The 22,683-nt window shown below is 36.8% G+C and overlaps 6 protein-coding genes and 1 pseudogene across 7 annotated transcripts; 2 read left to right on the top strand and 5 right to left on the bottom strand.

Moving 5' to 3' along the window:
- Positions 1-2,559: 2,559 nt before the first annotated feature.
- Positions 2,560-4,417, bottom strand: LOC130510878 (ankyrin repeat-containing protein BDA1-like; annotated as a pseudogene).
- Positions 4,418-5,626: 1,209 nt separating this feature from the next.
- On the bottom strand, positions 5,627-7,750 carry LOC108826965 (ankyrin repeat-containing protein BDA1). Of its 2 annotated transcripts, XM_018600410.2 has the most exons (4): positions 7,620-7,750; positions 7,461-7,508; positions 6,728-7,354; positions 5,627-6,570 (listed from the first exon to the last, which is right to left on the bottom strand). In XM_018600410.2, exons 1-4 carry the CDS (start codon positions 7,680-7,682, stop codon positions 5,830-5,832), a joined length of 1,479 nt encoding a protein of 492 aa, XP_018455912.1. In that variant the 5' UTR covers positions 7,683-7,750; the 3' UTR covers positions 5,627-5,829. The 2 variants fall into 2 exon arrangements, with proteins under 2 accessions (XP_018455912.1, XP_018455841.1); XM_018600339.2 differs by having other exon boundaries at positions 7,461-7,690.
- Positions 7,751-8,386: 636 nt separating this feature from the next.
- On the bottom strand, positions 8,387-9,678 carry LOC108843611 (pentatricopeptide repeat-containing protein At1g14470; the record flags this gene model as incomplete). The annotated part of the gene is given in 7 exon segments (XM_018616844.2): positions 8,387-8,576; positions 8,578-8,663; positions 8,665-9,234; positions 9,237-9,371; positions 9,373-9,467; positions 9,470-9,569; positions 9,571-9,678. Coding segments are annotated over 7 exon segments (1,284 nt in total), but the record flags the coding sequence as incomplete, so codon positions are not given.
- A 3,404-nt stretch (positions 9,679-13,082) lies between these two features.
- Positions 13,083-17,054, top strand: LOC130510866 (protein STICHEL-like 1). Its single transcript, XM_057007564.1, has 6 exons — positions 13,083-15,045; positions 15,130-15,349; positions 15,431-15,859; positions 15,934-16,447; positions 16,528-16,609; positions 16,714-17,054. Exons 1-6 carry the CDS (start codon positions 13,252-13,254, stop codon positions 16,795-16,797), a joined length of 3,123 nt encoding a protein of 1,040 aa, XP_056863544.1. The 5' UTR covers positions 13,083-13,251; the 3' UTR covers positions 16,798-17,054.
- A 437-nt stretch (positions 17,055-17,491) lies between these two features.
- LOC130496258 (uncharacterized) lies at positions 17,492-18,025 on the bottom strand. The gene has a single exon (XM_056988194.1). The coding sequence runs from the start codon at positions 18,023-18,025 to the stop codon at positions 17,492-17,494; it is 534 nt and encodes a 177-aa protein (XP_056844174.1).
- Positions 18,026-18,029: 4 nt separating this feature from the next.
- LOC130510871 (uncharacterized) lies at positions 18,030-19,763 on the bottom strand. Its single transcript, XM_057007566.1, has 3 exons — positions 19,241-19,763; positions 18,859-18,908; positions 18,030-18,719 (listed from the first exon to the last, which is right to left on the bottom strand). Exon 3 carries the CDS (start codon positions 18,672-18,674, stop codon positions 18,156-18,158), a length of 519 nt encoding a protein of 172 aa, XP_056863546.1. The 5' UTR covers positions 18,675-18,719; positions 18,859-18,908; positions 19,241-19,763; the 3' UTR covers positions 18,030-18,155.
- A 388-nt stretch (positions 19,764-20,151) lies between these two features.
- LOC108807744 (NADH dehydrogenase [ubiquinone] 1 beta subcomplex subunit 3-B) lies at positions 20,152-21,255 on the top strand. The gene is made up of 2 exons (XM_018579991.2): positions 20,152-20,453; positions 20,992-21,255. Exon 1 carries the CDS (start codon positions 20,215-20,217, stop codon positions 20,437-20,439), a length of 225 nt encoding a protein of 74 aa, XP_018435493.1. The 5' UTR covers positions 20,152-20,214; the 3' UTR covers positions 20,440-20,453; positions 20,992-21,255.
- The last annotated feature ends 1,428 nt before the right edge of the window (positions 21,256-22,683 follow it).

The raw sequence follows: 22,683 nt of genomic DNA, 5'->3' as shown, positions 1-22,683 counted from the left end.
GATCATGACCCGCTCGACCGAGCGGGAGTCAATTTTTATTTTATTTTTGTTTTTACTAAATGTTATACATGATCGCAATGTGTATTAATATAAATTTTTTGATAAATAACAATGTGTACTAATGTGTTTAAATAAGCAATGTGTTTAATTACTAAATTTGATTTTTAAATTTTATAATAACGTAAAGTAATTTTTTCTATATTATTTAAAATATATAGTGCTATATATTTTGTATTTTCAACATTTATCATACAAAACTTACATTGGGATATTATTTATATGAAAATATGTGTAACATAATATATTTATATATTATATAAACATATGCACACACGCACGGGTTTTATTTTAAAATGTATTCTATATTATTTAGTTTTATGTAGTATCGAGTTTGTATATTCAATTTTGTGTTTAAAGAACAATATCAAAACTGTCTTTCGTATGTAAAAATAACATTTTGCAATCGCGAGTTGTGTCTTTTTATTGTAACACAAAATTTTATATAAAACTTATGTTTTTTGTACATTACAAAATTTAATTTTTTAAAATAATTATTACGTACTTTCAAAATGAATTTGAACTCTGAGGTCTAATATATTTTGTGTGTAATGGTTCAAAGCATTTTTGATATATATTATATTTCGGTTTGGTTTGTTTTTAGTATTACTGTATAAGTATAATACTATACAATATTACTAAATTCTATACAATATATGAAGCTATGTGTTATTTGTTTTTTAAAGTAGATTAGGCCCAACATAGTTATAAGAATAGTCATATCTTTATCTATGTGTCTATGACTTATCTACCTAATGTTATTCGTACTAATAAAATTAATATGGCCAATGAAAGTATACTGATCAATTTTAAATGAATTGTATAGGGTAATTATAGAACGATTAATATTTTTAGTATTCTTAGTATATATCTTATTTAAATCGACATGTAATAAATGTAAAATTCATATATGGAATATGGACAAAAAGAAGAACTGTATTTAAGGAAATAAATCAATGCAAAGTTAGACTATGGTACGTATTATATATAAAGAATGAGACATTTAATTTAAATATATGAGGTCCATCTATAAAAATTCACCTAGAAGAAGTTGTAATGTTCCTGTTTTAATAAGATAGATAGTTTTAAGAATTTTTTACTTTCTGGGCCACTTTTCGTCTTTCTATTTTCACACTAAGCTACTTACCACTTGTTACATACTTTTCTTCTACTGTTGTTTGCTCAAAAGACCCCTATGTCCTTGCTTTAGACCAGAATCGATTTTGGTCCAATTCAGACAAACCAAACCACGCTCATACCGGTTCCTCTTGCAGCAGACCAAATTTGAATTTCATTGGAGCCCAGTTTTTTTTTTCGATCTAACCTTTTCATCTTTTCTCTCGAACTCCCTCCCCCATTTTCGTCTCCTTTTAATTTCTTCTCTCTCGAACCCTAACCACCGTCCTCGTGCTCGCCTCCGACTTTCTTCTTCCCTAACCACCATCCTCTTGCTCGCCTCCGACATTCTTCTTAGCCGTTGTTCTCGAACTCCCCCCCCCCATGGCAGGTATGGTTTGTCTTACCCTTTGCTTCATTGTTTTCTTTTATACATTGTCTTGCTCCAGTTGATCCCGTTTGTGATTATGTTTTGGCTGCTCGCCTCTGTACACTAGTGATTCTCTTTCTTTTTCCCGTTGCTAAACCCAATGTCAGATCTGGGAAATTAGGGTTTTTTAATTTCTTTTCCCGTCGCATAGCCATCTCTGTTTTTCTAGATCCTTTAATTGATTCTCGTTTCATTTTGTTAGTTTCTTAGTGTTTTGTGGATTTCAAAATTTAGATCTGCAAAATTTCGATTTCAAAATCCAGATCTGAAAAGATGTGGACGGATAGCGTGTGGATGGAGTTACGTGGACGCCTCAACAATTTGTGGACAGAGTAGAAGTAAGAAAGATTTATGGACGTCCTTAGCAAACTGACATAATTCTCAAGCTCTCATCCACAAAATATTTACTTTCTATCCCTCATGTGCGTTTTCACAATCTGCCTTTTGTGTATTCTTGTGATTGATACTCCAACCTATATAATATGTTAAACCTAACTCTAGGTAATTTGTATTATGTGGATGCAATAGAATTGGAAAAGTGTATACGGATGGAATAGATACAAAAACGTTTTGTGGATGTAATAGACGTAAAAGAGTTTTGTGTACGGTAAGAAGGTTTTGTGGATATAATAGAATAGAAATAAGAAAGATTTTTTGATGGAATAAATTCATAAGTTTGGCCACAATTTAATGGACATAGTAAAAGTAAGAAATATTTGTGGACGGAATAAATGCACAGATCCGACCACAATTTAGAGTCAAACCGCAGTGAACCAATTTAAAAAAGACATTTAATAAATGAAACACCAAACCGGGACGGTACCAGTTTTTCTTCCCTTCCCGCTATATACCAAACCCCATCAAACCAAACTTCATTTAACAAAAGGGCTTTTAAGACAAAACACATGACGCAGAAAAAGAGAAAGTATGCAACAAGTGCAAAGTGGCCCGCGACGTAAACAAAAGACAAAAAGTAGTCCATTAGGTAAACGACTCTAGTTTTAAATGTAATGACTAGAATGACTCTTATATTTTTGTATTTCACGATTACCAAAACAAGGAAAATAAAGAAAGTCACAAGGGACACGGCAAATGTTTGAGTGTTGCGTCTTTTACCTTCTTAGAATCCCCTGTCCCCCTGTAATCTGTAGTAAAAAAAAACGCCACACATGTTTTTTTTTGGTAAAAAACGCCACACATTTTGTATCAAACTTTCCAAACCAGCTCAATTTGGGATCAGGTGCTACTGTCTGATGCCTCCGCCATTGCCTTAGGAAAACTTCCATCAAAACGTAGAGAGGAAAAAGAAGGTACAAGGCAAAGCACGCGGTAAGAAACACTAAAGGCCGCGGTGAGATCACAGCCATTCCTAACGCGTAAGAAACGCACATAGACGCTCCTATATAGAAAAACCACAGCGTCAACAAGCCTCTAGCTGGCAAGAGAGAATATGTGTAGAATAAAGCGCAGCAAAAGCCTATGGTGTTGGAAACCCATAGAACGATGAAGAACGTCTGTTTCATCACCGCATGGCCCTCTGATTCGGTTACACCTCCTGGAGGCTGGAGAGAGGTCTGGTAAGTGGCTGTGATTAGCAAAGTGCATATAATTAAGAAGACTCCACGTGCTTCCTCTGATGTGTCGGAACTTATGCGTCTTGTTTGCGTGGAGCAGTAAGCCCAAAACGTGATTGGTGATTTGAAGAAATCATACATTTTCATCAGTTTTGGCAGAGAAGTTGCTTCCTTGCATCCGGTTTTTAGAACAGCTTGTTCCAAGTCTCCACCTTCAACAACTTGTCCCTGTCTTCTTAAGATATCAAGGAATGTTAAACCATCACCATTTACTTCGTTCCGCTGAACCATTCGACATTCTAGTAACAGTCTCAACATCTGCATAAAATGACCAACCAGTCAATGGTCTGTGTCCTGTACCAACCCGGATGAAACATTTGCCCCCAAATTTTTTGTCAACAAATATATAAACTAACCTCCAAATTTGTAAATAAAAAATCCATGCTTCCAAACTATTGAAATTTTTACTAAATCGTCTATAAAGCATACATATCTGAATGAAAATATTGTTAAATCTTTGGCTTGCTTTCTCTTGTGAAAATTACAATATAAAGCATACATACCTGTTGATCATTCTTATATGCTGCAAGGTGCAAAGGCGTGTTGCCTGTTAAATCCATCTTATTCAGAACAGAATACTCGATAGAGCGAGCATTTTTCTGACTCATTCTCTTGTTGAGTACCTGCAGAACTTCAAATCTTTCGTTCATCACAGCAAGATGCAGAGCATTTTGGCCAGTCACGCTCGCATCTCGAATACATTCAGGAGAAGTTACGAGGCAGTGCACCACAAGATCGACGTTCCCTCTTAACACTAGGAGATGGAACAGCGTGATGCCTTCTCTACCTTTAACGCCAGCAAGGCTGGGATCAATCCTGAGCAGCCAGGTGACGAGCTCTTGTTGATCCTTTTCCACAGCAAGGCGCAACGGACTGCACCCATTTGTATTCAGCTTTTTTTGCAAAAGAGGGCTTGAGATTCAGCATCTCTACGGCAAACGCTATTTTCCCACAAGCTGCAGCGATGTGGAGGGGAGTGTTCACAAATGGCAGGGCATCGATGTTCTCCAGTATGCACGGATTCTCATCGATCAAAGCATAAAGGTCACTGATGCTACCTGATTCAGCAGCCTGTTGAAGTCTTCGATCCATACAGAGATTCTGGCACTCAAGCAAGAATACTACAGTAGCAGAAGTAGGCAGACACTCTATCAATTGTAAATTTTTTTCTATCCTATTCTGGCTACCAGGGAAGTTTCAAAGCAAGAACCATTCAAACTTGTCGTTGTCACAGATGGTTTATTTACGTATTTACACGAGGTGGGTCCTAAAGAATTTCCTACCACAAGCCATTTTATCAATCAATGATATGCCCATCCATGTCAACAGGAGCTCTTGAATGAATTGGGTCCTGTCGTTCAAAAAAAAAAAAAAGAATGACGTGTGTCCCATTGCTAGCTGCTTCATGTTTTCTCCATTCTCTATATTTACCATAATCAGACAGCTGCATATATGTTTTGAGAACCAAATCAGGTTCCTTTCATAAATTGGAGCCGAGGTCAAATAGTTTATCAGCGGCAATACTCAACAAATACAACAACAAAGCTTTCATGAATCAGCCAAACCAATCATCCGTAGAAGAGTAGTGATCTGGCGATGGATCTCTTTTTAGTTCAACCTGGGACGAGGAGCCGCTCCTTCTTATGGCTCCACATTATAGGCCTATGGAAAATAATCATGAATGTCCCATCCATGTTGATTCTCTACCCATTGTCTGTCTCTCACTCTTTCAGTCTGAAGTTTGACATTAGTTTAGTCTGACTTATTAAAATTATATGATTCACATTGTCTTCTAGAGATCATTAGAATGTTTGTCCCTAATGATTAGTTGGTTTTAATTTTTTCATAAACCTTATTGCATTGTTTATTAGATGTCTGGTAGTTGGCTGTATAGTTATGGTTTTATATTCATTTCTCCAACAAAATACGTCCCATGGTTTAGTGGTCTCATTATTAAATTACACTTAACGCAGATTAAACTTATGGCCCAAATGGTCTCAATCAACTTGAACAACCAACCCAAGAGAACCTTTTGCCTAAGCTGCTTCTTCATATTCTCTTGTATTCTCTCTTTATATTTCCACATTCAGGCTATTGCATATATACATTATTAGTAAAAAGCATGAAGAAGGCGAATGTGACAGAGAGAATCAAGTGTGGGCGTGGTGAGAGTACGGCCATTGATAAGGCATAAGAGAAGCACAGAGATGTCACAACCCAAATGAGAACCAACCCAATTCAAAGTGGTGAGAGTACCGCCTCTTTACACCCTAATTTTGAATTAGATACATTCAGCAATAGATTTTTTATTTTTTTTTGGTAAAGTTCTGTGAGCAAGAGTCCTTTTCTACCCGATAAAGTTTGAACAAGAGGACAATAGAAGCAAAGATGGTATCGAATAGAGCTTCTTCACATGCATGAAATCATTCCTTACATAGCATATTATATAAAAAAGTCAAGTGACGAAACTGAACATTATTGCAAATACAAAAAAAAAGACTAAACAAGGGCCATGGCATATATTTTGACGTTTGCATCTTTTACCTTCTCAGAATCCTCTCTTCTCCTGTAATAGAAGTTACACATGCTGTCTCAATCCTTCCAAAACCAGCTCAACCGGATCTCAGGGGCCACAGATTCATGCTTCCGCCATTGTTGTAGGAAAGCTTCCAACAAGATATAGAGAGCAATGAGCAGGAAGAAGGCGAAGGTTGCAGAGAGAAACACTAGAGGGTGCGGTGAGATCACTGCCACGGCTAGAGCATAGGAAATGCACAGAGATGTCCCAATCCAACGGAACCAACTTGCAAACATACTACCAAGTGGTATTAGAAAAAAGGTGTAGAGTAAAGCGCAGGCGAAGCCTGTGGTGTTGGAAATCCAAAGAAGGATGAAGAACGTCTGTTTCATCACCACGGAACCTGTATTAGCATCATCGGATTGGTGTACACCTCCGGGAGGCTGGAGGGCAGTCTGGTAAGTGGCTGTTATTATCAAAGTGCATACAATCAGGAAAACTCCACGAGCTTCGTCTGATGTGTCAGTCCTTAGGCGTCTCATGAATGTGGAGAACAATGTCCAGAAAGTGAATGGTGATTTTAAAATCTCAAACTTTGTCTTGGGTCTTGGCAGGGAAGCCGCCACTTTACACCCTGTTTTTGTAGCAACTTGTTCCAAATCCAAGTCCTCTCTTACGACTCTCGGTCCCTGGCTTCTTAAGTCTCCACCTGCGTCGCTCTGTCCTTGGGTTTTAAAGATGTCAAAGAAAGTTAAACCATCACCATTTACTTGGTTCCGCTGAACCAACCGGCATTCCAATAACAGCTTAGCCATCTGCACAAAATGGATCATCATATTAGGAAAAAGAATCTCAATGTATAGGAATCTCATTGTTAACTTAATTCTGAGATGGAAGCCCATCCACTTCACAAGGTAGGACTTGCTTTTATATATAGTTTAAAATAAGAAATTATCGGAAAAGAAAACATGCCTGATGATCATTCTTAGATGCTACAAGGTGCAAAGGCGTGTTTAAGTTAAAATCCAATCCATTCAGAACACGATCCTCAATAGAGTAAGCATTTATTTGGCTCATTCTCTGGATCCATCCGGTGAGGACTTGGAGAACTTCAAACCTATCATGTATCACAGCAAGATGCAGAGCATTCTGGCAATCTACAGTCTCATCTTGGATACATTCAGGGGAAGTAAGGAGGCACTCTGCCACAAGATCTGTGTTTCCTCTGGACACCATTAAAAGAAACGGTGTGATGCCGTTTCTCCCTTTAACGCGGGCAAGACTGCCATCAAACCAGAGCATCCTGAGGACAAACTCATTTTCATCCATGTATGCAGCAAGATGCAACGGACTGCACCCGCTTGTGTTAAGCTTTCTGGCAAAAGAGGGCTTAAGATTCAGCATCTCCTTGGCAAATGGTATGTTCCCGGAAGCTGCAGCTTCGTGGAGGGGAGTGGTCACAAATGGTACTGCCTCTATGTTCTCAAGTATGTATGGATTCTCATCAATAAGAGCATACAGGTCATCGATGCTTCCAGATTCAGCTGCTTGTTCAAGTCTTGGATCCATGGAAGAAAGTTTTAGGCTTATAATAGGACTCTGCAAGTTTGATGAAGTTGAGTGAGGGGACTTTTAATTTGTAGTGTGGCCTCGTTACCTACATTCCAGATTTATATATACTCTGAAAGCAAAAGAAGGTGTCGACCTTGAGCGTGCTAAAAGGGAGCTTCGGAGCAAAAGCCAGAAAGTGAACCTCCACGCGGAATGAGTTGATTAAGGAAAAGGGTACAATTTTCACTGTTAGAGAAACAATAAAGAAAGACCTTTCGCCAATCACTTTTACAGAGAAAGATAAAATGGCTACCTTTGGGGAGGGGGAGGGGTTACCAGGAAGCTTCGAAAAGGAACCATCGAACCTTGTAATCATGGATGGTATATTTCTGTACGTACACGAGGTGAGTACTAAAGAGTTTTCTACCACACGCCTTTTTGAAAAATTCAAATGGCTAGTGCAGGTCGTCTGTTGTGAGCAAATTCGAGTTGCAACAAAAAAAAATCCGCATAGGCGTTGTATCAAAAGGCAATGTCTTGCTGAGCAGTGAGCACAAATAACCGTTTCTACTATATCCTGAAATCATAGCATTCCAAGCGACAAGATTATTCTGCGGACTAACTCGTTGTAAATTCTCCTAGTAGATATAGAATACCTCCGTACTTTACAAATATTTCAAAAATAAGAGAAGTAATTACCAGAGATTACGCGGAAGCTTGGTTCAACCAGTACACACATCGAATGGCCAAAGAGTCTGTAGAGGCAAATCAATATGCTAAACAATTCACACAGTAAACTCTACAGTCATCAGATATCCACACAAACGCATTACTCTAAAAATGATTTCGCATACTTTTTTTAGAAACGGGCCCGTATAAAAAGTGAAAAAAATGGAGGTTGTCTTTGCCTTCACAAAGTCTTTCTCTGTTTCAGCAAAGTAGCAAATGCTCAACCTGGGACGAGATGCCGCTGCCTTCCTATGGCTCGAGCCCCCACATTAGGCATATGAAATATACTCCTGAATGTCCAGCCAGGGGGATTCTCTCAATTTCTCTGTCTGCCTCATGTCATTATGCTTGTCAACTCAGTAAATCATCTATACAATAATAGTGATCCGACGGTGGATTTCTTATTGATTCAAATATTCTCTGGCCTTCTTCAAGTAAGCCTGAACGGCTGCAAGCAGTCAATACATCCGTGTAAGTCGCACGGTCTGGCTCTATGCCTTCCTCTTTCATCTTCGAGAATAATTTCAGCGTTTCAACTCCCTCCATTAGCTGCAAAAGCTGAGATTAACGTATTATAAGAGACGAGATCTCTTTCATTCATTTCCTCCAAGACCCGTTTTGCTTCCATTCAGGTTTCCACACCTTGCAAGCATGATGATCAAAGATCTGAATCCCGAGACGCTAAGCTTGATCTGGTTCTTAGCAATGTAATCCACAATCCAATCACCTAATTCGATATCCCCCACATGTGCACAAGCCGAGAGAGCACCAATCATCGTCACTTCATCCGGTTTGAGATCTCAAGAATCAATCATCTCTTTGAAAAACTCAATGACTACTGCAGGTTGTCTGTTAAGAGCAAAACCAGCCATCGAGTTGCAAGAAACAACATTCCGCTCAGGCATTGCATCAAAAAGCTGCATAACCGAACTCAAATCTCCCCTTCTGATATATCCACAAATCATAGCGTTCCCAGTAACAAGATTCCTCTCCGCGCCTAACTCATCGAAAATTCTCCTCGCAGATAGAATATCTTTGCAGTAGTATGCATTAATGCATATCAAGCAACCGCTGTCTAGTATCTATACATAGCAATTCAAACGGACTCTCTGCTCACCAATCAGTTTCACCAGTGAGTGAGCCAGGGAAAGATCACAACGTGAAGAACAAGCGGAATTGACAGTGCCCCATGTAGTCTCTCATTTGGCCTAACTCCAAGTCTCAACATATCGTTAAACAGTCTCAGAGTCTCTCCTCCGTAAACCCAATTCTGTGCATAACCTGAAAGCATCGCGTTCCAAATTACAACGCTCTCCTCACGCATCCGATCAAAATTACCGCCTTGCAGTTTCCAGATCCTTAAGCTTTGCACAACCAATGATCATCACCGTCCAAGAAACGACATCAGTTTCACTCTCAGGCATGAAATCAACAACTTACAAGCTTCATCCTTCTTCCCACATCTCCAATACCCAAAAACCATCGCATTCCAATTAGAAACCTTTCTCTGAGTAATTTCATCGAACACTTTGCGTGGCACTCTCCACTGACTCATTCCCATACATAACAATCATCACGTTCCTTACATACGGGTCCTTGAAAAAACCTAACTTTTCTACAATAGCTTGAAAAAACACACCGAATCAGATGAACTTTTTTTTGGCAATCAAAATGCTGTACAGGAGGTGATGGCTGATGAGACGCGAGGCCCAGTAGATTTGTCGATGGAGGGAGTCGAAAACGACGAGCTGAGCATGGATTTGGTTTAGCTGAGGGAATATTAGAGCTTGTAAAGATTTGGCAGCAAGAGATGCAGTGATCTCTCGAGACATACAGTATATATTAGCTTCCCGCTGTCTTCTTGGCTATTTCGTATTTTCAAATTCAGGGGAGAAGTTCAAGTTATATATAGATGGAATTTGAGAGCCCAATAAGGCCCATTACTTGGACAATAAGCCCATCATATGTACGGAAACCATTTCTTTCAAATTCAACTAACATACAAATTAAGTACTCCCTCTGTTTTTAAAAAATGCATGTTTTGGAAAAAATATTTGTTTCAAAAAGATGTATTTTTTATGTTTTCTATATAAAAATTGCAATTTTCAATAAAATTAGTTGAATTTATTGAAAGACTATTGGTTAAAATACATTGAAATTTGATATTTTCTAAAAACAATGCATGATTAATGTGTTTTCTTAATATGTGTGAAAACTCCAAAACATACATCTTTAAAAAACAGAGGGAGTATGTAACAGTAACACGATGGAACTTTCAAAATTTATTCAAAAGTTTAAATCATTATTAGAGTGTGAAACATATACGTATCAGTATTTAAGCAGTATTAATCATTTAGTTAATTATTAAAGAAAACATTTACCGGAATTGATTTGATTATGATTGTAAATGTATGGACATTCGGAAAGGAGCATCTAAAGACCTATCCCGACCAGATGAGTCAGTCTCTTGTCTTGATTCTTCCTTGGGTATTGAATAAGGTTGTAACATAAAGACAACGTTTGCTTCTTGTTTTTTCTTCTGTAATTTACTAATCAATTTAGAAGGCTAATAAAACTAATTTTGAGGGGCCATAAAAAAAATTCGGAAATAGACAAAATAGCGTCATGTGCATTTCGTCGTTAATTTGTTATTGCTCATATGGATGCATAATTCAAAGAACACAAACTATAAGCAGCCAAGAGAATGGTCATATGCATGATGTTGATAGCTAATGCATATTTGTGTGAGTATAACTAACGTGGCCACAGAAAAAAAACAAATCAATCTGTCTTGGAATATAACTCCGGTCTATGTGAAAATCAAAGTATTAAAATACCTATAGTTCTTTATGATATCTCATTTCGCCGGTATCTGTTTATAGTTAGCACTAATTAAAATGAATGTGGAGCACTGAAGTTGATATATGTCCAATATATATTTTACATAGGTACATTTATATAGGACGGTGATCTCTTTAAGTTTGTGTATGGTATATATATGTACACATGTGATCCTTGTATAGTCTTGTGGTTGTGTGTAACTTGTAAGTCTATATAATTATTTTACCAAAAGAAAGTCTACATAAATTAGTGTTGTAATAATTTGGTTAAGTACATATTTGGCGTTTTATGGTGGGTCACATGATTAGTTGAGTGTGTTAAAGAGTAGCTACATTAAGATGGCTTACAATGGCAAATAAAATTAAAAGAAAAGCAAATTGGCAGTAAGAAAATAGGCATGTGATGTTCTAGTCGTTTTCGTTCGACACTTTAAAACAACCTAGCAAAGACATATGAGACATCTCAAGGTGAAGGTATCTATCTTATTAAAGTAGAAGTACTTTAAACTTTTGTTTGGTAACAGGAATATGAGTCTTAAAAAAATTTAATTTTGTTTGGTAACAAAGATAGTAGAGAATTTTGTATTTTCCTTATTTAGATGATAGATTTAAGTATTTAATATATTTTCCTAATTTAAATGATAGATTTCTTTAATAGAATGAATCTTAACCAAAATAAATTTTCTAATAGATTTTTTGTTAACATTTAATATTTTTCAATATTTATCAATAAAAATAATAAAATAAAAAACACACATCAAAATCAATTTATATATCATATAGATAAAATATAAAATATTTTATTTATAAATTGTTAGTATAACACTTTTATAATATAAGTCCAATTAGTTATAAATATCAGATTTTTATATGATAGACTGTGATATAATAGACGATTAAAATCACATAATATAATTTAATATAATATATAAATTTTTGTTTTAAAATGTATACTAACAATTATGTAATACATATTAATTTACACTCATATATATATAATATATATATATATATATATATTATCATTAGAACAAAGAAAAAAATTGAAGTGAAAGCAAATATTTATACGGCCACGGGTCAAAACTATAGAAATAAACAACAATGGCGTAAGATTTTTTTTAACAAATTTATTTTAATTTCAAATATGTTTATATATTTTATGTATTTAAAATTATTTTATTTGTTATTAAGAATGCTAAGATTTTGGAATTGGAAAAAATTATGACCCATCTCTATATTATTTTAATTTAGGAATTTAAAATTTATATCAAAATATTTTTTAAACATTTAATTCTTATTATAACTACAAATGTTAATTTTCAATCTAAATTTATGTTTAAATATTACAAATATATCATTTATAAATAAAAAAACATAAAATAAATACCCGCCCGGTTGGGCGGGTCAAGATCTAGTTACTATTAGTGAAAGAACAGAAATATTAATTAATGGTTATATATGTAGTTCTACGACAAAGGCGGAAACGAGATATGTTTCGTATAATCACAACATGAATATCAATCTGAAAATTAAGAAATGGTCTCAGATTAATAGACAGGTAAATGTCAGGAATCTGTAACATGTTACTATTCCCTCTGTTTCATAATAAGTGTCACTCTAAACTTATTTTCTTGTTACATAAAGAGTGTCACTTTACAATTCCAATGTAAATTATACTAACTTTCAGCTGAAAATTAATTGCAAACTGCATTGATTTTATAAATAATTTTATTTATCTAAAATACTATTGGTCAAAGAGGTATAATTAATTACAACTTACATATATTTCAACAACTTTCTTAATCTATGTGAAAAATGTCACAACGACACTCTTTAAGAAACGGAAGGAGTATAATCAATCATAGTTTTTAGACAACATTTATTTAGTAAATTAGTAAAGGCCACGCTGCAGGAAGATTTAATAGTATGTACTAGCTCTGGCCTGTTATATAACAAAAAGAACAGACACCAAAAATGGCATTAAAATAAAAAATAAATAAAAAATGATGCAAGAGTCAAGAAGACAGAGAAGAAACGTGAGGAGTGGATCTGACAAGAAGAGCCTCAGTAAAGGAGGAATCCCGAGCGTCACCGCTCCTCCCGACCCAACTTTCACTTTTTCACATTTCTTTTCGTGTCCTTTTCTATTTTTTCATTTAATTCATTTAAAATAAATAATTAAAATCATCATCCACCAGTCATCAACACCGTGATTTTTTTTTTTTTTTTGAATTTTTCCTCAACAATCGCTTTCTTCATCCCATCGCTCTCAACAGACAGACAGACCTCAGTAGTCTCTCAACAGAGATTCTTTTTCTTCATTCTTCTTCTTCTTTTCAAACTTTGAACAAAGTCTGAAGAGTTAAGCTCTGAAGAATGTCGGGTCTAAAGATATCGGATCCGAGCAAATTGCATCTGAAGAGAGAGCTGACTCAAATAAGGAAAGTTTCCAAGTGCTTACGCGATCCCGGAACCTCATCCTCCTGGAAATCCCCTCTCACTTCCTCCAGATCCGTCCCAGTCGACGAGCTTCCTTCGAGCAACAACAACGTCCAGCTTCTCAATCAGTTGGATTCACAGTTCCGAGCTGAGAGTAGTCGAGGCAAGGAGAAGGAGAAGAAGGTCTTCTTGTATAACTGGAAGTCTCAGAAAACTTCTAGCGACAAGAACAGCGAATATGACGACGACGATGATGATGATGTGAGTGATGCGAGGAACAACGGTGGAGCTTCCATGATGTTCATGTCTAGAAACAGCGGTTTAACCAAGAAGAAGCGTAGGTTCTTGTCTCGATATCATCATCAAGCTAAAGAAGCAACATCAGGTGAAGAAGAAACAGAGGATTTTAGCAATTCAGAGAGTCTCGGCAACAACATCGCTCAACAAATCTTGAAGCTTAAGCACAACAAGAACTGCTGGTCACGCTCTTCTTCTTATAAGTTCTTGAGAGCTACAAGCAAGAGAGACGACTCTTCTTATACCTGTAACAGCACGCCTGCATTGTCCACCACCTCGTACAACAACCTGTACGCTATACGTAGCCCCAGCACGGTTGGATCTTTGGATGATGATGATAACAACTTGGATGTTACAGGGAGACAAGGCTGTGGCATTCCTTTTTACAGAGCCAAGAGGAATCTGAAACATAGAGGTGGATGTAGGAGTTGTTGTTCACCTTCGTTTTCTGATACTCTTAGAAGGAAAGGAAGTAGCATCTTATGTGGTGGGAGTCAGTACCGTAGACATTCTTCTGGGAGATGTAATAAGCTGAGTGTTGTACCTTTGCTTAAATATGGTGGTGATAGTAGAGGAGGTTCTTCTTTAGGGATTGATGATGATGATCTCTCAACTGAATTCGGAGAGATTGATTTAGAGTCTCAAAGTAGGTTAGATGGGGGAAGATGGTCTACTAGTTGCAGGAGTCAAGAAGAAGGAAGCACACCGGAAAATATGCAGAGTTTGAGTAATAAGTACAGACCGATGTTCTTTGATGAGCTCGTTGGTCAGAGTGTAGGTGTTCAGTCGTTAGTGAACGGTTTGAAGAAGGGTAGGGTTGCTAGTGTTTATCTCTTCCAAGGTCCTAGAGGAACTGGGAAGACATCTGCAGCGAGGATCTTCTCGGCGGCCTTGAACTGCGATGCGGTGGCTGAAGAAATGAAGCCTTGTGGGTACTGTAAAGAGTGTAGTGAGTTCATGGCAGGGAAGAGTAGGGATTTGTTGGAGCTTGATGCTGCTAAGGAGAATGGAGGTGAGAGAGTTAGGTACGTTTTGAGAAAGCTGATGAGTTTGGTTCCGCAGAGTTCGCCAAGATACAAGGTCTTTGTGATTGATGAGTGTCACTTGCTGCCACCTAAGACTTGGTTATTGTTACTCAAGTTTCTTGAGAAGCCTCTGCAGAGAGTCGTCTTCATATGTGTGACGAGTGAACTTGGCAACGTTCCTAGGACGATTCAGTCGAGGTGCCAGAAGTTACTCTTCAACAAACTCAAGGATGGTGACATTGTTGTGAGGTTAAGGAAGATTGCTTCAGATGAAAGTCTTGATGTGGAATCTCAGGCGTTGAACCTGATTGCTTTGAATGCTGATGGCTCACTTAGAGATGCTGAAACCATGTTGGATCAGCTGAGTCTGATGGGGAAGAGAATCACTGTTGATCTTGTAAACGAGCTAGTAAGTTTTTTTTTGGTGTTTGTTTGCATTTGGTAGCATTAGACCAATTGGTAATGTGAATGTGAGTGCTGGTGTTTGTGGCAGGTGGGTGTTGTGTCTGATGATAAGTTGCTTGAACTCTTGGAGTTAGCGTTATCTTCTGACACGGCAGAGACGGTGAAGAAAGCTAGAGAGTTACTGGACTTAGGAGCTGACCCAATTCTCATGATGTCTCAACTAGCCAGCCTTATCATGGATATCATTGCTGGAGCATACAAGGCCTTGGATGAAAAATACAGTGACGCCTTCCTTGATGGACGCAACTGTGAGTTTCTAGAATGAAACTGCACAAAGAATATTGTTTAGCTTACTGATGCCTTTTTGGTCCAATCTTGTTTTTTTGTAGTGAGTGAAGCTGAAATGGAGAGGCTAAAGCATGCTTTGAAGATTCTATCTGAGGCTGAGAAGCAGCTTCGAGTTACTACTGATCGTTCAACATGGTTCATAGCCACCTTGCTGCAGCTTGGTTTGATGATGCCTTCTCCCGGGACCACGCACACTACTAGTAGCAGTAGAAAGCAAAGCTCTGTAGCAACTGAAGAAAACCGGTCAAGCATTTCAAGAGAAGTTGTTGCTTACAAACATAAATCAAGTCTTCAATGTAGTAACTCAGCATCCCCAACATCATCATCCAGCGAAGTTATAGAGAATGACGCATCCATTTCAGAAAAACTAAATGATATCTGGATGAAGTGTGTAGATAAATGCCATTCAAAGACATTGAAGCAGCTGCTATATTCTCATGGGAAGCTTTTATCTATCAGTGAAGTTAAAGGTAAAGTCTAAAACTCCTTTTAATCACTTGTAATACTTCAGGCACTTGTAATACTAATAGAATCATGTTTGCAGGTACTCTAGTTGCTTATATTGCATTTGGAGACAGGGAGATCAAACTGAGAGCTGAAGGGTTCGTAAGAAGTATCACAAATATGATTGAGACTGTACTAAGGAGAAACGTAGAGGTGAGGATGATCCTCTTGTCTGAAACTGAGTTACTCAGCTCCAAGCAGACAAGAGATGCAGCTAGTTCAGATACTGAAAGTGGGCATGAGGTTCCAATGAAAAGGATTGAAATTATCATCCAAGAACAGAGATTAGAGACTGAACGCCTACAGAGGACTCCTGGTTCACAAGGACGGTTAAAACCTGAGAGGAATCAAGTTTCACCTCAAGAAGACACCAGTTGTCATCATCACCAACCAAACATTGGTTCTGCAGTTCCTTCTGGACTGAACAATGAAGTTTTGAAGATTTGCAAAATGGATGAGATTCAGGAGAATAAGACCTGTAAAAGAATGGAGCATTGTCCTGTTTCACCGAGTCTACTCCACGATAGTAATTTCACAAACAACAAAGACAATCTGTAAGTAAATCTTGAATCAGTGAAAGTAAAAAGATGTGATTCTTTCATAACAAACAACTGTCTTGATTGGTTTTGTGTAGAGGATATGAGTCAGGATCAGGAAGAGGAGTTTGTAGTCTGCTTTTTTGTTGGAAAACACAGAAGTCTCCAAGAAGAAACAAGGTGAGTGAGTTCATCGATAAGATGTTACTTTAGTGGTTAAGTAAAACGAAACATTTTTCTTTTTTTTTTTTGTTTGCTTGACGTTATTGAATGTTTGATTATAGATCAAAGGGACTTCTGTGCGACCACGAAGGAGTCGAAAGAGAAGATTCTTGTTGTTCAGTGGGTGTGCTAAGACAAGGAAGTGAGAAAGGTTACCGTGTGGAAGAAGAAAAAATTCAAGAGCCAATAAGTCTCACCTCTCAAAGTTCACAAAATCACCCTGGTTTAATCCGTTTTATTTTAACTGTATTATAATTATTTTTATGAAAATAATAGGAGAATTACAGTAATTGAATTTGAAAGCAAATAATGAAAAACTATAAGATATGTATCCAATTTTAAAAGGAACTTTGTAAGAATATTTTAAGACTTAAACATTGAATACCATCGAGATTAGTTTTAATCTTTTTTTTTTTGTTTAACACGATGACATCACTATGCCATTGTCCCCTGAACTAGAAAGGCCCTGTTCGTTTCGAAGTCGCTAGCGTCAGCGACCAGAGTCAGCGACCAGCGTCAGCGACTTGATGTCGCTGTATGTTGTTCGTTTGAAGGTCGCGCGACTGATCGCAGCGGTTGTCGCTCCGTTGTTCGTTTGTAAGTCGCGAGGTTGAACGCAGCGGTTGTCGCTCCATTGTTCGTTTCAATGTCGCTGGCGACCAAATATTTACATTTAGCTTATTAATTCTATTATTTTTACAAAAATATGATTTTAAGAATTATTTTTAACTTATTCATATCTTGTAATATAAAAACTATATCAACAAACAAAACATAAATAAATGTTTAAAAACAAAAGTCAAATGTTTTAAGATTAATAATAAACTCAAATCAAATAAACTAATAAGGTAATCGATATCCTCTACTCAATTCACTAGTAATATGATCACGTAAATCTTCCATGACTCTGTCACCAGTCGGATTATATGGAATATGTCCATCATAACCATCACCATCATCTTCTTCTTCTTCTTCATCATCTTCAACTTCATTATCACCATGAGCATGATATTCTTCTCTTCCCTGCCAATGCACAAAATCATTATCTTCTCGATGTGAATCACGTATGAAGTTGTGTAGAGCCATTGTTGCCGTCACTAGCTTCATCCATTTGATCAAACCATATTTAGGATGCCCACGGTCAAGAATTCTCCATTTTGCTTTCCACACTCCAAATGTCCGCTCAATCACTGATCGTAAGCTTGAATGTCTCCGGTTGAACACTTCTCGAGTGTTCGTTGGTGGTCCTCCTCTGTTGAACTGATCAAGATGATACCGAACTCTACGATACGGACCAAGATACCCTGTTCTTGTAGGATATCCAGCATCAACCACATAATACTTTCCAGCATCAAAAATTGAAACAAAAGTCATAAGCTTAAAAGAAACACTACAATCTGAATAATATTAAAACAGTCTTACTAAAAAGTCATACGCTTAAACACTACAATCTGAGTCATATTAAAACATTCTTACTAACAAAAGTCATAGGCTTAAAAAGAAACTACAATCCTTCATACATCTTAACTCCAATCATATTCTCAAGATAGCTAATCTTATCATCATCACTAGGGAAAGACATAAAAGCCATTCTGTTTCCTTCATTAGCTTTGAGATGGTTAAGTGCACCAATGTGAAATGGTGACCACATTATTACTCCAGGCAGCTTATAAAGTATCTCCAACACTGAGTCTATACGGAATTTGCGATCCTGCTGCAACAACACACGATCCTCTGCCATTATCTCCACCATCTTCTCAGCTATCTTATTTTTTTCAGCCAGAATTGCATTCCGTACAACATAAGGCTCTTGATCAACTTCCTTACGCTTTCTTTTTGACTTTGAACATCCAGCACTACTGGTTCCTTCTCTTGGTGGTGGCATATCAGTGTCAACTGAATCAGACTCATCATCCTTCTCTGCATCTGCTCTAGAATCTAAGCTAGTTTCTCCTTGCTGAGCACACCACCCCTCTGCTCCAGTTACAGTAACAGCACCAAACTCTGCTTCAAATACATCCATGTTTGGAGGCACTTTGATCTTATACTTTCTTGCACCTTGCCATTCCTGTTTAAGAAAAAAAAACTTAGTATATTTGAAACATACAAGTATACATATATGTCGCAAAGAGCTACAAATAAAATAAAAAAACTTAGTGATTGCTGCTATAGAAGAAAAATCTTCAAGTAAAATAAAAGTTACTTACCGCAATGCGTTGATCTTCTTGCCTTGTATAGTTGTGATTTATGTTGAAACCTGAGAAGTGAAACAAATGCAAGTTAATAATTACTCTTTTTAATTCAAAGTCAGCGAGAATATACATGTATTAGCGGTGACATTAAGAAAGCAAAACTGAAACATAACTCTTAAGCATGTTAAAAAAAAAAACTCTTAAGCATGTTCAAAAAAAAAAAATTCTTAAGCTACGTGAAAGAACTAACCCACATGCCAACCAGGTTCTTTAGAATCAGATAGCAAAATGCCATTAATCTACTTGTTTCAACCAAAGCAATACTAATCTGATATGTGAATGAAGTAATGAAGCTATAAACCCTCCTAAATATCTCAAGTAAAGGTCGAGATCATACCTGTGTCCGAATCAGAATCAGAGAGAGATCGTGAGAGATCGTGAAGAGAGATCGTGAAGAGAGAGAGAGAGATGGTGAAGAGAGATCGTGAGAGAGGAGGCCGTGAGAGATGGTGAAGAGAGATCGTGAGAGAGGAGGCCGTGAGAGATGGTGAAGAGAGATTGTGAGAGATGGTGAAGAGAGATCGTAGAGAGAGAGAGAGAGAGAGAGAGAGAGAGAGATGGTGAAGAGAGATCGTGAGAGAGGAGGCGTGAGAGAGCTGAGAGGGGCAAGAGAGTTTTAGGGTTAAGGGTATGACTTTGTGATTTTGAAAATAAACCGAGGATATTTTTGTCTTTTTACACTATTTTTTTTTTTGATCGCTGGTCTCTATCGCAACGCTGAAATTTCCAGCGATCGAAATTTTTGAACGCCGAACGCTAGCGTCTGGTCGCAGCGATCGGTCGCAGAACCAGCGACCACCAAACGAACAACGTTTAAACGCTGGAACTGGTCGCTGACGCTAGCGACCTGCAAACGAACAGGGCCAAACCTAAGATGGAAAGATCACTAAATATTAGTACGAGTTATCAATGCAATTAGCTTATATTTTCATATGAATGCAATATGCAACTTTTTAAATATAAATAAGTATAAAAATTATCTTTACAGTTATTATGTTGAACGTCGCTTCGAACAAATTCTTAGACCAAAAACAAATTAGTCATCAAAACGAACATATGTTCACAAATACATGCAATATGCTAGGATGTCAAGGTATCTGTTCACAAATAAAATTTCTATTAATAAAATAAGGTACGAAATTTAAAAAAAGCCCAACAACGACTAATTTTCTATAAAGCCTGTTAATGGGCCGAGAACAAGACCCAAACAATAAAGGAAGCCCATGAGTTGACAATAAGAGAGTAGTAGTTGAGAAAGAAGAACGTACGGTCGTCGGTCGCAGGGGATTCCAATCGAACACCGGAAAGAAAATGGCGAAGCCTTTAGGTACTACCGGCGAGTTTTTCCGGCGAAGAGACGAATGGAGGAAGCACCCGATGCTTTCGAATCAAATGAGGCACGCTCTTCCCGGGCTCGGCATCGGCGTCGCTGCCTTCTGCGTGTACCTCGTGGGTGAGCAGATCTACAGCAAAGCCGTGGCTCCTTCCAAATCATCGTCTCACCATAATCAAAAGCAGCCTGCTCCTTCTCACTGAATAGCTTTGATCAGGTAAATATTTCTACGATTGATTTTGTAGTTTGTAGTTTTTTATTGGTTTGACCGGAACCTGATTTATCTGATAGTCTTGCTGAATATTTTTTTTTTTTTATTATTGAACTTGGAAACATTGTGTGACATAATGCTAGCTAATGTTGAGCAAGTTTGTATCTTTGAGGAACCAACCATGTCTTTAGAAAATGTTTTTTTTCTTGTAAACTAACTAAGCTTTAGAAAATGTTGGTGTCAGGTTATTAACATTTGAAATTATGTTTCGATCATAGATAAAATCGTTTGCATCATTTTGTGTTTCCTTGTTTAAGCAAAGCTGAATGAAAATTTTGAAGAAATCATAGGGAGCTAAAGGTTGAGTAGATAGTCAGAAGAATTCGAAATATTCCGAGTTCTAATTTTGCTGGCAAGAGCATATGCAAATTGCTGTCTGACTGCTATTTATATTATAACATCATCGCCTCTGCGTCTTTTCTAGAGTGTAGTTTGTAATTTGTATCAGTATCATTTGCACTAAAAATTTCTTGTCTGATTGCAGTTGCTGGAAACAGTAGGCACAAGATGAACGCAAATGCTTCTTCTGGGCTTTTATTAATAATATGTTGGTTGTGTTGGACACAAGTTTTTCGATTTCTCTGTTGAATTTTAAAGCTTGTTGGGTTCAAAGTTAACTCTTTGTCTCCCGTAAGTTATGTTTTTTTTCTTCTAAACGTTGAAGGTTGATTTGTCTTGTTTGATTGTCTTTTGTAATCGTGACTTGTTGCTGAGTAGACACTCAGCTAAAACTGCGTCGTTTTTTGGAGATGGTAGCTTTCTGGTTTATGCATACGTAAGTTTAGTAGAAGTACAGAATACAAGTGCCTGTTTTGTTTTCAAAATAGGCGTGCACGTCAAACAAAAAGGCCAGTATGTTTAGCAATGTTATCACATTTTGAAGTATAGTGCGTGATGGATATGTCGTTGCACTATAGTCAGAAAATAGTAATGTAATTATTTCCAATTATTATAATGTCTTAACTTTATTCTTTATATACTATAACTATGCATATTCTTACACGTTACGTCCATTTCATCTGCCATTAAATATTTACAAACAGAAAAAGTGAATCAAACATATAATAATGCAATGTTGGAGGGGATATCAGATGTCAGTAAACTGATTGCACGTAAAACCCACAATAGTATTAGAAAAAAACAGGATTCGTGCGTTTGCTTTGTTGTAAAGTTTGTCGATTGGAAGGGAAAATGATTTTCTCGAAACGAAAAACACTAACCACTAACCAGAACAAAATTCAGAATGCTTTTTTTGCTTTTACAACATGTAAGTTCTCTCATATAGTGTTTATCAGATTAGATTATAAGTGAACATTTATTTTATATATCATATAGATAGTTTTTTTTTCCTTTTGTCACAGAACCATCATATAAATTACATATACAACAGATGATGCTTGTTATTTACAACAGATGTTAAGCTAAACTAAACATCTTAGGTTAGGGCTAAATTTGACCCAAAAAGGTTTGTAGCTAAATTTATGTCCATTTTTAAACACACTTAATAATATAGTTTTGTTCCTTGACAAAAAAAAATTGTTTTGTTTGCAATTCAAAGTTCATAAGATTTTTATATACTATACAGTGGTGAGTCTACATTGATCCTAAAAGAAAAGAAAAAAATCTACATTGAGTGTGGTATAGGTGCCAACCATGAATTTGTAATTTATACAGTCTATTTTAATAATTCAAAATTTTAGTATTAGTTAATTGTTTGTTGTTTTTTGTATATAAAATTACATCTAGATCCGCCCCGATAAATTATAGTTTGGAAAGTTAAAGTTCACATAACCTATGATTGGCAGTCGAACAACTCGAGAGAATGAAATGAAAAAAATACTGAGCATTATTTTGCTTTTTTGGACTGACGTGGTGACGCTTTTGAATCTCATGCCAAAATGAATTAGAAAAAGAAAAAAAGTACAAACAAAGAAAATAAAGATCTTACAAAAATTAAAGCGATATGATTATAAGAAGTATCGCAAAGACGCAAACCCCATAAAAATGGATCAGACATGTGCTTCCAAACTTTGAGATAAATCGAAATGGTGTGTGAGAAAAGCAAGAACAGAACACATGCAAAAACTGAGGAAGAGTATGAGTAAATTTTGAAACTTAAGAATCATTTCTTGTTGCTTTCAAGTTTAATGCTTGTTGCGATATAAATATAACGATG

This window comes from Raphanus sativus, chromosome 1 (assembly GCF_000801105.2).
Source record: "Raphanus sativus cultivar WK10039 chromosome 1, ASM80110v3, whole genome shotgun sequence".
NCBI classification, from domain to species: domain Eukaryota; kingdom Viridiplantae; phylum Streptophyta; class Magnoliopsida; order Brassicales; family Brassicaceae; genus Raphanus; species Raphanus sativus.
Note: the sequence above shows the minus strand (reverse complement) of the source record. Positions and strands in the feature narration are given on the sequence as shown.